The following is an 18,243-nucleotide window of genomic DNA, read 5'->3' as shown; positions in this document are numbered from 1 at the left end:
CTTTAGCTGCTAAAGGTAAATGGCAATTAGAGGCAAGGGATGAGAGCAAGAGAGGGGGAGAGAGAAAACTCGATATTGAGATGCAAGATAGAAAAGGGCCAAAGCAGGGTCATCTGGTTTATTCACTGGCTGATAAACCATGTCTAACACACGCCTCTGAAATACCCACACATCACTGACCCCGGATATCGTAAGATATGCCAATGCTTTGCTTGTTGTTCTGAAATATGTCCCCCCCTCCCCCTCACCCAAGCACAGATTTCCCAGAACTCAGATCTTTTTACTTTTCAATACAGAAAAATACGGAATATTTTTAAATGCAAAGTATCAAGCAAGAATCTTGCTCATTTATACTGAAATTGCTTGGGATATTTTAAAAAAATGAAATGCATCTTGAAGAGGCACTCTAAAAAAGCGGCTATGCTTACTGAGGAATCACAGGTCCTGCAGCGACCAAAGGTGAGCCCTGAGCAGAGACCAAGAGGAAGGAAAAGGAAACTGAATGGGGATGCCTGTGGGTCCTGCAGAAACCGGACTCTGAGTCAGGTCAGGCTGTGGCGCTCCGGGCTCATGAAGCTTTGAACAGTAGGCTCTCATGTTAGAGATGCCAGAGTGAATAGGAAAAAGACAACAGATAGGCAGAAAGAAGACGGGAAGGTGCTGGCAGGAAGTGGAGGCAGGCAAACGGATAAGCGATGGACTTATCCATCTGAACGGCTCCTCACAGTTGCAGATGACAGGTGGGCAAAGACCTGGTTACGAGAATGAAGACAGCGCAGCCGGCTCACCCTGCCGTCAGGAGAAGAGCAGCAGCACACCTGAGAGTCCCTGAGCATCTCTTTGGCACAAGATAGGCGCACACACGGCAGACAGCGCCACGTGTAACAGCGGGTTCCAGCCAGACAAGCAGCCCAGCACACCCTTGGGCCACATGGCAGCCTTCAGGCCGAGCTGGGGCCATGGCAGGGGCAGAGCTAAGCAAGTCCCAGAGAGCCTCTTCCCCACCCCGAGAGCCAGTGGCCCAGCAAGCGATGAGCTGTCATAGCTCAGTTTTCTAAATTAAAACAGAGGGAACAAAATGTGGAAAGGCTCCCCCCGCCAAAAAAAATGGTTAAAATAAACAAGCAATACTTTAGTTATTTAGAAAAGGCTTTCTCCTCTCATAATCCGAGACAAATGTAACACTGCTGCTTCTTCAAGTTCCTAGGGGTGGAGTGCAGATAAGAAAAGTACCCTCCTCTACCTCTAAAAGGACCTGGTCCTGAGGTCTGACAGGGACCATGGCCTACTTGTCTCATGGACAAGTCACAGGTTTTCTCTAAGACAGTGATACTCTCTGCCTCCTGCTAAAGACTTTCCCCTTCCCTGGCCCCATAGAGAAGAACCTGGGGGCACTGTCTCCACTCTGGGGGGCTGCTTTTACCCCTCTCCTTTCTAAGAAGCCTCTTCAAACCCAATGTTCCTAAATCAGCACGAGACTCCTTGACTCTGAATCATCCTTGTCCCTTGATCACCTCCTACTGTGACAGGGTCTCTGGTGCTTTCTTTGAGTTTCTGCTCAGGCGGGTTGCAAGCACTCTGAACCCGATTCTCTGAAGCCTCCTGATCTGTGCAAGGACCAGGCCTCATGTGAGAACAACTTAATGTGATGTCCTGCCAGAAACCATTGACTCTGGATGAGAAAAGCTTGTTGTCCAGATTTCAGATGCAGCTACTGTCTAGGTCCCGTGTGCTCGCCACCATGAGCTGCTGCCACCAACGGGGGGCCGGTTTCCACCCCCATCACAGCTGCCCCTCTCTGTCTGAAGGGAAACCACTTCTGTGGGCTTGAACTCCCTCTAGATCAGTCAACAGGAATCTTGACTGTGCACTTAGTAATCACAGTATTAACCTTTTCGGGGACAATTACAGTACATAGCATGGGCTGACTAGTCTTACAGGTTGCATTTAGACAATTAAACTAAAGTCTACAGGAAACAACAGAAAATGATCACACTGGACTCTATCCTCAAAACTCACACTGGACTCCATCCTCAAAACTTTTGCTTCACTCTGGCAGGTGTATTTGCAAGGACTGACAAAACCAGCTTAGTACCTCCACAATGAAAACACAAAAAGGAACCTGGAATGACAGCCCAGTTCTCCCAGACAGACTTGGCCACACATATGAAACACAGACCCCAAATCTGTGCTGGAAACAGGTATGCTCCAAGTTGAGAGGCCGCACACCGCTGACTCAACTTGTACACAGAAACCTCTCTCTTAACAGTTGTCCTTTTCCTTTTCAGTTCTGTTCCTGAGTGCTTTAAAAGCTTTTCAGAGATAAACTCAGTGGTGCCTGTGGCAGGGACATACTGAGGATTACACACTTTAAAAACAGGGTGTCTGCCTTGCTAAGAACATCTGATGCATCTCAGACCCAGAGAGGAAACAAGGTTGGGTCATCAACGCAGGGAAACCAGGGGAGAAAATGATGTTTGGGTCTGCAGGACAGAACAGGGGTGACCTCACTCAAGAGGCAGCAAAATCTCCAAAAGCTGAGACACTCTGTACTTGCCATCTCACCTACAAGAACGCACCTTGCCAACCAGGGGTACAGCAGAGGCTGGGCAGTCCAAGTGGATGTCAGCATAAGATGGGGCTGGGGCCTCAGGACACAGGCTGTATAGAGCATCTGTGTTCATCTTGCTTAACATGAGCCCCACATACCCCTGCTGTCTGAGGCCATTCACACACCTCCACACACTTTCATGCTCTCAGCTTCCTTTCTGTGCACCACCCACCCACCGAGGGTTCTCTATCCTGAGGAGGAAGCCGTCCTGCATGGCCAGTGCATACCCACACATGTGTACACACCTAGATGTGTGTATACATGCACACCCAGATGTCCTCATGCATGTGCACACACATGCACACCTTTCCACCCACCCCGCCCCACACTCACTGAGCACTCTGTCTTGATGAAGAAGTTGCCCTGCATGCCGGGTGCACACATGCACACACAGAGAGATGCACACCTGTGCACACCCAAACACGTGTACACACCCTTCACCCACCCTGCCCCACACTCACCAATGATTGTCTTGATGAGAAAGTAGCCCTGCACACCTGGTACACACATACAGAGATGCACACACACACATGTGCACACATGGACACCCCTCCACCCACCCAACCCTGTGCTCACTGAAGACTCGCTGTTAGGTAGGAAGAAGTCGCCCTGTAAGCCTGGTGCACACGCAGAGATGTCCACATATGTGCACACCCAGACACAAACACAAGCACACCCCTCTGCCCACCCACCCCATCTTGCACTCACCGAGGACTCGCTGTCCCGCACAAGGAAGTCGCCCTGAACTCCCCGCGCGTTGAGTGCGCACTCGGCCTGGTGGCGAGTCACGTTCCCGTAGTACCACTCGCGGCCTGCGAACCGGCCGGCACGAGCAGGCCCCGTGGGTCCGGAGCCAGCGTGCGGGGCCGGGCCCTCGCTGAGCACCACCACGTAGTTCTTGGGTACCAGGCCGACCTGGCCACGCGCGTTGCGGCAGCGCCACCACTCGGGGTCGTTCTCGGGCTTTTCGATCACCTCCATGGTCTCGCCCTTGTCGAAGTTGAGCTCCTCCTCGGTGACCGAGCTGAAAGGGTACAGCGTCTGCACCACCTGCAGCGCCCGCGCGCCCTGCCCATTGCTGAGCGTGGCGCCGGGCCGCAGGCTCGAGCCCCCGGGCGCGTCGCCGGCTGCCTCGTCCAGCTCCTCCAGCACGTAGTTGGACGGGAACCAGCCCACCTGGCCGTTGTAGCTGCCCCGCCACCAGCCGTCGCTGCACTTCTCCATGACGGTGACGCGCGAGCCCTTCACCAGTGACAGCTCGTCCTCGCGCTCTGCTGCATATGCGAACTTGACCACGGCGGGGATGCTGAGGTCGTAGATGCGGTCGGCGCCGCCGCCGTTGGCGGGGAACTCCGCGTCCGTGCTGGGCGTGGGGGATGCATCGCGTGCACTCGTCTTCCGGCGGGTCCTTCCGAGGCCTGTGGAGAAACAGCAAAGCTCAGCACAGGGACCAGGTTCAGCGGAGTGGGACCCTGCAAGGGCTCCACGCAGGGTCCCAGCCAAGGGGCAGTGCCTGCACACAGATACAGAACTGACTCGGCCCCCTGGCTGGTGACCAACCAGTCAAAAACAGAGGTAACAGTGGCCAAATGCCTGAAAGCTGGGAATTACCATATCTGATCTCTGCTTTCCTCAAAAAAGAAAAAAAAAAAAAAAAAAGTCAGAGCACCAGCAAACCAAGAGGATAAAATTGTGTAAAGTCTGAAAATGATGAAAGCAGTGATATGCCACTAGGAGGAAAACAAAACAAACAAAATAGGCATCCATACAGAAACATCTTCTGCATCAGGACAGAGGTATCTTCTGTGTTGTGGGTGGGAAATTGGACCAAATGACCTTGAAGACCCTCCCTAGCTCTCCTCAAGCCTGTCCTGCTCTGCTGGCCACCACCTGTCCTCCACTCTGGGGACACTCGGCACTCTTCCAGGGTGGCAACAGAGCAGCAACACTGGAGAGAAACCCGTACCCTTCTCCTTCCTTCCCTTCTTTTCTTTCAAAACTGCACTGATTTCGCACAAGTAGTGATGAGTGATTTAGAAAAAACAGCGCATGCAGTAAATTTAAGGCAGAATTTTTCATATTCTGGTGGCAAACCCACAAGTGGATCAGAAAATCAGTTTAAGAGGGTCTGAGCAGCCTGTATGTGTGCACTGTCTTCTTTTTGAAAGGAAACAAAGCAGAAGATGTCAGAGTGCATCAAACATAGAACTGCTGCTTTAGTTACATATGTGAGTCAGGGCCAAGCTGTCACCTGAAACATTACTTCCTGTGCATGAGGAATACAGCTTGAAAAGCCCTAGGGTAAAAATTATTTAACCTGCTTAAAATGCACAGAATTCCGCAACCTTGCAGAAGCGAGCCTAGGGAGGAAGGCACGATGCCCGAGTTGGGGACGACCCCTGGACTGTGGGGTTGGCTGTGCTTCTTCGGCTTTCCTGAGAGGTGGCGACTTGCCCACCATGCCTCCAAGCTACACCAGCATGGGAGCTTTCACAGTAGGGAAACTGTGGCCACTGGCAGATCTTTTGCTTTTTTCCCAAAAGGACACCAATGCACTTCTATGGATAGCTTGTACTTCTCTCTCCCTTAATTCCCTGCAGTAAAGACAGTTTGGGCTTCCCTGGTGGCTCAGTGGTAAAGAACCCACCTGCTGATGCAGGAGACTCAGGGTTAGATCCCTGGGTCGGGAAGATCCCCTGGAAGAAGAAATGGCAACCCACCCAGTATTCTTCCCTGGGAAATCCCACAGACAGAGGAGCCTGGCAGGCTACAGGCCATGGAGTGGCACAGAGTCAGACATGACTGAGGGACTAAACAGCACACAGACAGCCTGGTCCTGAGAATTCCCTTTGTTCCTACCCCCCTGTCGGGTGGGGAGATCAGAGGAATAAAAGGAGGTGTCATGATGGCCTGGACCACGGGGAGCTGGGCACTGGCTCCCAGAGTGGACCCGCCCAGGCTGGCATTCTCTGCCCCTGACAAGTACTCAGCTAAGCACCACTGTCACCCTCGCTAGGTGCCTTCCCTCCAGAGGAAAACGGGGACTGATCCCTGGATTGCTCAGCACCAGACCCATCAGCAACACCAGCAGCACGGTGAGGTCCTCCTCATGGGCGACTGGGGCCCCCAGGCCTGCGGAGCACACATCCACCTGCGCAGCGCCCTCTCCCCTTGCTGCACTCATCTTCCCAGGGCCTGGGGCCTGGCTCAGGGCAGGCATTCAACTAATGTTTGCCTGGTTAACAAGCTCCATCTTCTATCTCACCATCACAAGTTCGTCTGCCCCATCCAGTCCTTGCAGACTGATCTCTTCAGGGATACACACCTGGGCTGCCAGCAGAGCTCAGGTTAGTTAGGAGCAGCCTGATTCCCACCCCTGCCCCCCACCTCCAAGTACGTGCTGCTGACCCCTCCACATGCCTTAAGAGCCTCCCCTGTCCAGGAACCACATGTCTGTAAGCCAGCAACTCCACGGCCAGGGTGGGAGGCCCTACTCTAGCTAGGCTATGTCCCTGGAACCTGACGGCACCATTTCCTGACCCACCCCTCTGTGCCCCCACTCTCCCAAGCTGCAGTAAACCCAGGAGGTTTTACTTTTTTTATTCCTAGTCGTGTGCACCTTAGGCTTATCCCTTACCCTGCAATGAAACGTGCTATTATATGCCATACGGAGCCCCAAGTTCAGGGAGGGGATGTCCAGGACCAGAGGGAGGAAGGAGAAATGGATGGCTGTCGGATGGATGGGACCTCCCATCCCTGTGGCAAACCCACATGGCCTGGGTCGGGATGATGGGACAAAGGAGCGAGTCACCATCCGTGTGCCCAGATAGTCCCCTTTCCAGTGGGCAGACTTGCCAGGACCTGGCGCAGAGGGAGACATGTCAGGGCAAAGCACACCATCGCATGGGTCCACGAGTCCAGAAGCAGAACTTCCATTCCTGCTCCTAACAGAGCCCGTCCCCCCATGAACAAGCAGGCAAATAACATAACTGAATGTGTAAGCCTGAAAAAAAAAAAAAAAAAAAAAAAACTGGTTCAGAAGCATAGGATTTTCTACCAAATGTGAAAGTCAAATGGTAGCACAGATGCCAGGGAAAAGAATTTTTGAAAGGTTTTCATTATAAATTGTAATTAAAAATACATATTTAGTACCTCTCAACACATATACCCGATCCATCAGCACAAGCATCTCTGAATGTGATGTGCCTGGGGGAGTGGGGCGGTGGTTGGGAGGTGGCAAGCATTCACTATGACCTTCTAAAGCATCACTTAGCATCTGTCACTGGCAGAAGCTCACAAGAGCAACTTTTTGAGCCCACACCTGCTCAGTAAAATGAAATACAATAACGAACAACAGAGTGCACACAGGGTCAACACATTTGTGGGGTGAATGGCTGGTGGACAACTGAACCCCAGTTCTGACCAGGCTTCAAGCTTGGCTCCTGCCCCACTGGCTTGTGGCCTGGTGGTTCTGCACTCTCTCTACTGGGTTTCTGCATCTGTAACATGAGGATGTCAGTAGCCCTGCGGGGGTGGGTGAGGCAATCGTGAGGGTCCGAAGCCTGAGGAAAGGATGTGTGCGGTGTCCAACACACAGCAGGAGCTGTACAACTGTGGTCGTGGTGTTTACCGCTATTATCAGTCCATACGTTGTTTTCCTTTCTGGGTGAGGACAAAGGTCCAGTGGAGAAAACAACAGATGGTGCTTTCTCCAGAGACGTGCATGTGTCTGTATTTTCCCTAAAATGCTCCTGCGGGGCTGGGTGGGTGGGGGGTGCACAGCTGACCAGTCCTGCCTGCTGGGTTGGGAGCAGCTGAGACACAAGGGCCCCTCTGAAGTGTCCCAGGAGAAGATGCTCCTCAATGCAAAGTGGGCCTTCAGGGAGGGAGTGAAAGAGACGCCCCATCTCCCAAGGCTCCAGGACCACATGCCACTCTGGATGAGGCACACACGCTGGCAACAAGGCACATGCAGGCTCCAAGAGGGGTACTAAGGGGCTGGGCTCCAGGCCCCAATTCCCGCCACCCAGCGTGGCCTGGGGCTGCTCCCAGCTGTGCTGCGAAGCACTTTGTGACCCTGGACAAGTATGTCAACCTGCCTGATTGTCACAGAAGACCTCTGGGCCAGGTCATCTCCAGGGTCTTGCCAGGACTCTACAGAGTAGACACCAAGCTGTCAAATGAACCTCACTTTTCAAACTCGACTGTACACACTAGGCTATAAGAAACAACCACAGGAGAACTGTAAGTGGTCCACCTGGCTCCTTCGGCCAACCCTTGTCACTAGCGTTTGGCTGAGCACATGGGCTAACATGACAGGACCATTACCTCACATCAGTGCAGAAGGACACCCCGACCACTTTACCACCAATTCACGCTCCACTATAAATGCCCACTTGTAAATTTCCCAAGTCAGACTCTCAACTGTTTTGCTCCTGAAAAATCAAAAATACAAAATCGATGAAGGTTCCCTGCGAACAGCCACCCCAGGACAGCTGGCTTCCAGGAGGAAATGTAGGCATAGCCCCAGCCTGAACACTCCCCAAGACCTGACCTCCAGAAGCCTCCCAGCTGTGAGAACCACTGGGACAATCCGCACGCTCACAGAATCCATGAGTTCAGAAGCAGAGAAAGGAAGCTGAGAGTTAAAAGAAAGCGACAGCAGCCTGGAGAGATCAGGGAACGACTTGGAGACAAAGATGACGTGAACAAATGCTCAGCGAGGAACAAAGGAACATCCAGCCTGCCCCAAACCGCTGATGCTCTACAATCAGACCCTGGCCAGCTCAGGTCAGATGGGGCCCTTCAGATGCCCACCTGCCCTCCCGTACCTAGAGCAGTGGTGGGCACAGGGCCAGGGGTGCAGGAGAGAAGGGGCCTGCTTGGCCAGCAGCCTGAGGGGCTCTGCAGTCAGCTCCATGGCACCAGCCCTGAACAAGGTCCCCCGCACCCACACTGGCCCCCGGGGACAGGCGTGAATGTGTAATCGGGGAAAGGAACGTTTGAGACATATGCATCGGGTCTAAAAATGAGCCAGGCCATATGGGGAAGCACAGTTAGAAACACGGTAAGAAGGCTTTACTTAAACTCTCAACATTTTTAGTCCACATTTCTTCTAAAACTGAAGGCTCCCACTTGAGTAACTTGAGTCAAGAAAGGGTGTTCTTTAGAAAAATGATTATTTTCATAAGAAGCAACTTAGGTGCCAGTTGCTGGGAAAAAAACTGGGAAATACCTTACCTGCTGTCCTCGTCCTTCCTCGGGGCACAAGGGGCCAGGGGATGACGCATCTGGTTTCACAACCCCTGTGTCACTCACTGCATACCTGCTTCTCCCCGGCTTCTCCAGGGGGCAGCCCCTCCTCCTTCCCATGGCCCCTCCTGGCTTTTCTCCCATTAGCATTCTTCTGAACAATCTGTCTCTATTTTCTAATTATCCACCCACTGATCTGTTGTGAGTTGTTTTACATTTTTTGTTCTAAATACTTGGACGCTCATGATACACGGAGACAAATCCAAGTTTATTTTGGGTGCTGGCACCACAGTTTCTGTAGACGTCTCCACTGTCTGTGGGCACTGCATTTGGCAGGTCGTCTGTACTATGAATGATCTTGTAAGACAGAAATCTAGAGAGTTCTAAATCATGGCATGTTATATGTAATTCAGGTTCGCACAACTGTATAGATTATACAGCAGAAACTGAAGAGGTAAACCTCAAGTGTTAAAAGTGGCTCTGAAAACCCAGAGTCCTTGCTATAACATGGTAAAGAGACGATAATTGGAGAAGCTGGATGTTTAAAATCAAACTGAGATCTCTCAATATTCTTTGCATGCGCTGCATAAAAACTTAGGGGGTGGTTTGCTGTTGTTCAATCCCTTAGTCATGTCTGACTGTGTGACCCCATGAACTGCAGTATGCCAGGCTCCCCTGTCCTTCACCATCTCCTGGAGCTTGCTCAAACTCATGTGCATTGAGTCTGTGATGCCATCCAACCATCTCATCCTCTGTCGCCCTCTTCTCCTTTTGCCTTCAGTCTTCCCCAGCATCAGGATCTTTTCCAATGAGTCGGCTCTTTGCATCAGGTGGCCAAGGTAGTGGAGCTTCAGCATCAGGGGAGTGGTTTGGTTTTGTACTTTTTTGAAATGGAAAAAAAAAAAAGTACTTTTTTGTACTGGTTCCTTAGATGATGACTTCATTTAGGAAGTTATGTTTAAGTGACATGTAGAAAGACTATCAGTAATTTTCTTATCCTTTATGGACATTCAACCTAGAAAACCAAACTACTTATAAGACAAATGTAAGGAATCAGCTTCTCCTCTTAGGTTGTTTATAGAAAATACAAAGACAATGAGCATCCTGACCACTGACCAAGCAAGGAGGCATGGACCAAACTCACACAGTAAACCTCCTTTCCAGCATGTGTTGAAATCAGGCTTCAGCAGAAAGGGCAGATACTTGAGCACCAACTGCCTGGTGACAGCCAGTACTGACTCCAGCAGGAAGTCCCCTCCACAATCTTTATTTTGATTCTATGTGTGTTCTGAGCAAACAGATGCAAATGCCAACAGTCATTACTTCTGGGTGATAAGATCACAGATGATTTCTGTTTTACCCTATTTTCCAAAAGTTTTTAAAATAAGTATGCCTTCCTTCAATGAACAGTTTGATAAAAGACAGGTGTTTCAAAGAGATGACAATTCTGAGGGCTATCTGAGTGCAGAAATCGTGTCATACCAAAAGCCTGTGAATGGCAGAGACAAGAGAATGTGCTTGCTGCCAATGAGACTGCTGCCAAAATGGAAAAGAATTTACAGAAGAGGAGGAGGTGTACTCCTGGGACATTTGACTTCTCAATCATTTTCATTAACAGCTCCTGCTCCCCTCAACATTAAAGGAACCAGGCCAAGTTATTGATAAGTGAGTCACTTGGGGCCCAGAGTAAAGGATGCTCATGAGTAGCTAGTCCTCTACAGTCCCAGGGGACAGCACGGGTGGGAGAAAACCAACACAGCCTTGCAGGTGGGGCCAGGAGTGACTGGATGCACCAATGCTTCCAGAAGGATAAAAGAGGAGCCGAGAGGTACTGTCCAGTCTTTTCCAGTGGCCCATGGGGGACAGCACCACTGTTCCAACGAGCCCCAGGCATCTGAGCCAGGGTTGCTCTTCCGGTCCACCCACACTCAAGACCCAGGGGCTGAGTGCTACCCTTTCTTCCATCCTGCCAGGCTCCATTCCTGATGCACACACAGCCAAGGACACGGGGCTGGTCCCACAGCACGTCTACACCCATCTCAAAGCTTTTGGCTATTGTTCCCAGAGGTGACTCAGCAGGAACCAAGGAGCTTACAGGGACTTCCAACAGACAGAGAGAGGGAGGGACAACTCCAGCTCTGCCTGAGATAATCACGGACCAAGGCATTCCTCGCCCTGGGCTCATTTGGACAGACCGCCTGCTGCCTGCCTTGCTCAGATCCGCCGAGGATGCCTGTGACCACAGCAGAGACCCACAGATCTGTGGGGCGTGAAAGGGCACCCCAAGGCTGCAGCATCACAGAGGTGGGGCCCCAAGGGGCTTTCTGACCATCTTTCTCTTCCGTCTCTGTTGTAACAAAGATGTGCTTATTGAACTGGCTGAAGTAGCCTGGACTGGTCAAGCAAGAAGCAAGATTCCCTCCCCTGCCTGCTGCAGACCCAAAAAGGACTGCTGGATGATTACAGAAAGTTCTGAGCCACGGCCTGGGGATGTTCTGGGGAAGATTCAGTCAGCATGTTCATGTCCAGTGGCAGCCTCATTTTCAGGTCCAATCTCAGCAGGTGCTCGGTGATCCTCTGATCTCTGAATGGTGGTGGTGGTTTAGTGACTCAGTCATGTCCGACTCACTCTTGCGACCCATGGACTGCAGCCTGCCAGGCTCCTCTGTCCATGGGATTTTCCAGGCAAGAATACTGGAGTGAGTTGCCATTTCCTTCTCCAGGGGATCTTCCAGATCCAGGAATCGAACCTAGGCCACTTGATGTCTGCCCATTTGGTTTAATGTTTGGTAAAAAGCCTCTTGATGAAAGTGAAAGAGGAGAGTGAAAAAGTTGGCCTAAAGCTCAACATTCAGAAAACGAAGATCATGGTATCCGGTCCCATCACTTCACGGCAAATAGATGGGGAAACAGTGGAAACAGTGTCAGACTTTATTTTTTTGGGTCCCAAAATCACTGCAGATGGTGAATGCAGCCATGAAATTAAAAGACGTTTATTCCTTGGAAGGAAAGTTATGACCAATCTAGATAGCATATTAAAAAGCAGAGACATTGCTTCGCCAACAAAGGTCCATCTCGTCAAGGCTATGGTTTTTCCAGTGGTCATGTATGGGTGTGAGAGTTGGACTGTGAAGAAAGCTGAGCACCGAAAAATTGATGCTTTTGAACTGTGGTGTTGGAGAAGACTTTTGAGAGTCCCTTGGACTGCAAGGAGATCCAGCAAGTCCATCCTAAAGGAGATCAGTCCTGGGTGTTCATTGGAAGGACTGATGCTGAAGGTGAAACTCTGGCCACCTCATGCGAAGAGTTGACTCACTGGAAAAGACCCTGATGCTGGGGAGGGATTGTGGGCAGGAGGAGAAGGGGACGACAGGGGATGAGATGGCTGGATGGCATCACCGACTCAATGGACATGAGTTTGGGTAAACTCTGGGAGTTGGTGATGGACAGGGAGGACTGGCATGCTGCGATTCATGGGGTCACAAAGAGTCGGACACGACTTAGCGACTAAACAGAACTGAACTGAAAGGTGTAAGAACAGCACAAAAGATGTCTCTTTCCCTGAGCTCTCTGAGAGCAAGCTGCCAGTGTCCTGTCCCATTACCTCAATACGTGATGTGCATTTCTACACACAAAGACAGCCTCCTCCTCAACACAACCCTACCATCAAAACCAGGGGTTAACACTCACACATGTTCACTGTCATACTCACACACTACTCAAGCTTTATGAATAAGACCCTGGTCTCTAAAATAGAGAACCTCATACCACTTGAATTTCCTTTTAACATCCTAGCTGCTTATCTTTGCTATAAAGTCCTGTCAAATGCCCACCCAGTTAAATCCTGACATTTGAGTTGGTTAAAAAAAAAAAAAAAGTTTACCTACATACAGCACAGGTAACTCTACTCAATGTTATGTGGCAGCCTGGATGGGAGGAGAGTTAGGAGGAGGAAGAGAATGGATACATGTATATGTATGACTCAGTCCCATTGCTTTTCACCTGAAACTACCACAACATTGTTAATCTGTTATACTCCAATATAAAATTAAAAAATTTTTTAAAAAATCCCAAGTTGTCCCGTCTGTGTGTTTTCTTGCAGAAGTAAGTCGCTCAGTCAACCCCACATGGATACGCTTTGAGGAACCTGGGGAATTTCACTCCCAGGACCAGCCCCGCTCCAACCACAAGTCTCAAACCAGACAGCACGAGGTGTACTTCAGAGAGTGAGCAGTGGTCCTTCAGCAGCCTCTCTCTGCTCCGGGTCTGGCGTGAACTCAGAGAGGTGGAGTCTTGGTGCTAACCACCGGCAGGTGACTAACTGGCCTCAGGTAGGTCACATAGAGGCCAAGGCTAAGGAACAGTCCTGGTGGCAGCCCACTGCTGGTTCAAGACACCATGGAGGGCAGTCAGCAGTGGACATGTGGACCTTGGAGCCAACCCGCCACTGGTGGCTACTAACAGGTTCTAATGGAGTCATGGTTCTCTAGGCAGCCTGATCAGTACCTGGGCCTAAGGTGACCACTGAGAAGACAGTTAACCTTTGAGGCTGCAGCAGGTTCCAGCTGCTGTCAAGAAGTAGCAAGAAAGATAGGTCTTTGATAAAATACCTCCCCAGCTAAGAAGATTTAGCACATGGCTTGACAACACCTCACCTGCATGGTTTTAGGAGTCAGGTCATGGAAATACCAAGGCCAGGTCAGAGCCCAGGGATGTGCTGAGCCTTTAAAACATTATCTGCACTCTGCCAGGAGAAGCAATTCATAAGGACGGTTCCTTGTTATCACTGGAAAAGTTCTCTTTGACTGTTCATGACTATGAGCTGAATAGGAGAGATCTATGGTTGCATGTATGCATCAGTGCACAGCCTGTATGCAAAGAAGTACTCATGTTGTTTTACTTAATTATAAATTATAAAAAGAAAAAAAAGAATGTTATTTGTTTCCTAACAGAGAGCTCTTCGGGGGGAAGGCACTGCTTTTTGTCTGGGGGCTTCCCAAGCGGCACTAATGGTAAAGAGTCTGCCTGCCAATGAAGGAGACAGAAGAGACTCAGGTTTGATCCCTGGGTTGGGAAGATCCCCTGAAGGAGGGCATGGCAACCTAGTATTCTTGCCTAGAAAATGCCATGGACAGAGGAGCCTGGCGGGCTACAGCCCATGGGGTTGCAAAGACTTGGACACGACTAAGCATGCCTACATGCACTGCTTTCTGTCTAACAAAGGATGAGAAGTGATTGAATTAAACTGGCGACCAACCTTAACCCAGTGCAGGAATGTAAAAAAGCAGGAGAGGCTCTGTGGATCACAGGTGTCTGCAGCTAGAGATATCAACACGTGTGTGGTACACAGGGACTTGGCTGGAAAGTCTGTGCTGTTTTGTCCCAAGCCAGGTGTCTGCCGGGGAAATCTTAATCTGACTTTAACCACAGCAGTAGAATCACAAACACGGATGATGTCATGAGTAGCTATTAGAAGGTTGACACATGTGGTGTGGTTTCTGAGCCTGTTTTCACTATTTCTGATGCACGGTGGAGAGAAAATACACTGGCTCCGTAATCCATCTAGGATCACACTGGAATTCCGACAACATGTAGGTCACAGCAATTTAAACAGGAAGCCTTGGAAGGCTTAGCTCCAAAGACCAGCGGGAGGCAGGAGAGGATGGGGAAAGTCTTCGCACTTTCCTTCTCAACACTGATACTGTGCCAGGTCTGATGATGGAGAGATAAGTCACTCCACCACAGTGACCTCTAGTTGGGCACCTCCCTTTTCGGTCACACTGCTTGAGGGGCTGATGCAGGACTCAAGCCCAGATAACAAGGTCTCTTTGTCCAAGAAACGCAAGACTTTGGGTGAGCAGGGTAAACACATCAAAAGACCAACCACCAAGGGGGGCGTTTCTCCCAGGCGATGGGAATACTGAACCCCATGAGCCTTTAGAGCAGGGGTCCCTAATCTCTGGGATCTAACGCCTAATGATCTGAGGTGGACATGATGTGAGAATGACAGAAATAACATGCACAATAAATGTAATGTGTTTGAATCATCCTGGAACCATCCTCTCCCCTCCAGTCTTGTTGAAAACTGTCTTCCACGAAAACAGTCCCTGGTGCCAAAAAGGTTGAGGACCACTGCTTAGACTATAAATATTAACTGCTGTGGATAGATACAGATGTTCAGAACATAACTTTGTTGGTGTTTTTACAGTAAATAACGGTTGGTGCAAACGTTTCCAAGGCCTGACGGGGGAGGAAGGGTGGAGAAGGGTGGTTAGTCCCCAGAAAAGGAGCACGGTTCCCCAGCACAGCTCTCGAGTGCCAAGGAGAGCTGCGCAGAGAGAGTTACAGAGGAGCGAATGTTGATTCTATTTAAGGAAGAGCTTTCTAGCAATCTGTGTTCTCCCAAAATGGAACTGGCTGGCTCCGTGGAAGGAGACATGAGCCTGCAGAGCTGGGTGGCCATCTGTTGGGGCGGGGGAGAAAGCCTGGCACTCCACACGTGGACAAGCTGGCTGAGTGATGCCCCCTGAGTCCTGGGAGCCCCAGAGACTGACCATGGCTCATGGAAAACCAAACCAGAGCACAGATGTGCTTCACAGCTCAGCTGTCTTCTCGTTCTAAAAGCTGAAGGAAGGAAGGACAAGCTGTTCAAGGGGATTTGTGGGTAACTTGGAGGTCTACTTTCACCTTATTTCACTCCCCGGCAATCCATCCCATTTCTGGGTGTTTCATTCTTTATTGGACTTCCCCGATAGCTCAGAGGTAAAGAATCCACCTGCAAATGTAGGAGATGCGTGTTTGATCCCTGGGTCGGGAAGATTCCCTGGAGGGGGAAAAGGCAACCCACTCCAGATTTCTTGCCTGGAAAATCCCATGGACAGAGGAGCCTGGCAGGCTACATAGTCCATGGGGTCACAAAGAGTCAAACATGACTTAGCGACTAAACAACATCATTCTTTACTAGAATCTTGAGAACATATTTTTTAAAAATGATAAGAAAGAAGACAAAACAAATCAACAATGTTGAGCATCTCCCAAAAAAAGGGACTTGAGTGGATGAGGAAAAGAAGAAATAAAAGTAAGTTCAGGGCACTCCTAAAGTATTTACCTAGTCACGCTTTCCGAAATTCTAGATCACAGTTAACGGAGAGTTATACGCACAGGACAACAGTGTTTCTTTCAAGTGACAAGCTTGGAAAAAAAGACAAACGGGTGTCACTTTCATGGAAAAGAATCAGATTGCTCATGAAAAGCGGAATTTCTCCATCGGGCAGAGTCTACAGTAGCTGATGTGATCCACACGCAGGCCAGTGTCTCATTTCTCTTTCAGAATATGGAAATAACCTAACCCATGACACAAAATTACTCCCCAGTGGGTGAAGGCTTCGTATGGTTTCAAAGAAAGTCAGTGGACTTTTCAAGATTGCAGAAAATGAAAGATGAATACTTTGCAACACTCATCACACTCAGAGCTTAATTATCCTTTCAGTTTCCCTACCCATTCCCCCTCCCTCAAGTGAAACTAATTCTCAGGTTAGAAATAAAAAGGAAAACTTCAAGGACGTGTAACATGGGTGATAACCCTGACCTATTTCGAGAGCAAACTCTCCCGTGACAGCCAGTGGTCTCAGGGGCCACTGTATGGTGCTCACGGAAGGAGACACCATGGACCGGACCTTCAGGAAGTAACTCTTACTCCCTCTGCAGCTGTGACTACTGCAAGGAAGCCTGATGCCCACACGAAGGCGAAACCAGACACCATCAACTCCAGTGGACCCAGGTGGCCTCTCTCATGTCCAGACACCAGGGAAGGGGACAGGCGCATGGGAAGAAAGCCAGGTACCCAGCTGGCCCCCTGTGAGTCACCCCAGTGGCCTCGGCATCATACCGCCCCCTCCGAGTCCCCACCTTAGCTGCCACCGTATGCAACTGTGGCATGAAATGCCACCAATTCAACAGGGGGAAACAATTCACCAGGTTCCAGGTGCTTTTCACCATCTCCTCCTCTACTTGCAAACGTCCCATGCACAGGATTCTGTGGGAGAAAAGACTGGAGGGAATGACCCGGGCGGAGCTGTAGATGTGCCTGGAGGGGCTAATTCCCATCTCAGGCCCCTCCAGAACATTGACGCCAGGAGACTGAGATGTGCAGGGGGGGAGGTGGAGGTTCAAAACACACAGAAGGGTCAGCTTACAGAAACCTCCAAACCTGAACATCTTGAGGAAACGACAAACAGACCATTTCTGCACTGCATCTCTCAAAGTCCAGAGACTTGAGAAGTAGAAAGATGCCTTTTTTCCTCAAACACAAATGAAAATGACAACTCCTCCCACCGCCCAGCCCTGAGAGTGCCCACCCTCCAGGATGGGACAGGCTGGGATTCAGCCCAGGGTCCCGCCACGCCCACCACTCACCGAGCGTGTCCTTGATGTTCTTCACCAGGGAGCCCTTCTTCAGGCTGTTCTTCCTCTCCACGTAGTTGGATGGCACATAGCCTGTCCGGTTGGCTGCATTGCGCACCCGCCACCAAGTCTTGGAGTCGTCCAGTAGCCACAGGCGCTCGTTCTTCTTGATGTCCAGCTCCTGATCCTGCTGGGCCGTGTAGTCCCACTTGGCTATGACGATGACCTCCTCTGTCATCTTTCATGGAGTCCTTCTGCCAGCAAAACATTTGTAAGAGAGTCATTAGAGCCCTGGCCAAACACCACTGCATCCACTTGGAAAACTACGCCCTGACAGCTTTTATTACAACTTGGCAACCATCAAAAAGAATGAAGTGGTGCCATTTCCAGCAACATGGATGGACCTAGAGATTATCATACTGAGTGAGGTAAGTCAGACAGAGAAGGGGAAATATTGTATGACATCCCTTATATGTGGCATCTAAAAGGACATGATACAAATGAATCTTATTTACAAAACAGAAACAGACTCAGAGACTTAGAGAACAAACTTATGGTGGGCAGGAGGAAGGCTGGGGGAAGGGATAGTTAGGGAGCATGGGATGGACAGGTACACACTGCTATATATAAAATGGATAACCAAAAAGGACTTACTGTAGAGCCCTCTGCTCAATATCATATGGCAGCCTGGACGAGAAGGGAGTTTGGGTGAGAATGGATACATGTGTATGTATGGCTGAGTCCCTTTGTTGTTCACCTGAAACTATCCCAACATTGTTAAGCAGCTATACTCCAATACAAAATAAAAGGTTTAAAAAACAAGTCTGCAACTGGCTGTCTCTGGAGTCTTGAGAAAACCCTAAGATGCCCTTTCATCAACAAGTTTTAGTAGTTTGTTTACAAATGGTGACCTCATCAAGCAAATCTTAATTTTGCACAGTGGGAACTGTATGCTTTGCTTAAAACAACAACAAAAA

General features: G+C 50.0%; 1 protein-coding gene across 5 annotated transcripts in view; it reads right to left on the bottom strand.

The window, feature by feature from the left end:
* The window catches only part of NCK2 (NCK adaptor protein 2), a 112,151-nt gene that overhangs the window by 8,894 nt on the left and 85,014 nt on the right, over positions 1 to 18,243 (bottom strand). For 4 of the 5 annotated variants that reach the window (XM_043917873.1, XM_043917876.1, XM_043917874.1 and 1 more), the window contains 2 exons: positions 17,279 to 17,520; positions 3,320 to 4,029 (listed from right to left, as the gene is read on the bottom strand). In XM_043917873.1, coding sequence (XP_043773808.1) covers positions 3,320 to 4,029; positions 17,279 to 17,504 — 936 coding nt within the window. In that variant the 5' untranslated portion in view covers positions 17,505 to 17,520. The remainder of the gene's footprint in view (positions 1 to 3,319; positions 4,030 to 17,278; positions 17,521 to 18,243) is intronic. The other variant, XM_043917875.1, reaches the window with a different exon arrangement.

The sequence above is a fragment of the Cervus elaphus genome, chromosome 11 (assembly GCF_910594005.1).
Source record: "Cervus elaphus chromosome 11, mCerEla1.1, whole genome shotgun sequence".
In the NCBI taxonomy this organism is placed as follows: Eukaryota; Metazoa; Chordata; class Mammalia; order Artiodactyla; family Cervidae; genus Cervus; species Cervus elaphus.
This window is presented reverse-complemented; position numbering and strand designations above follow the sequence as displayed.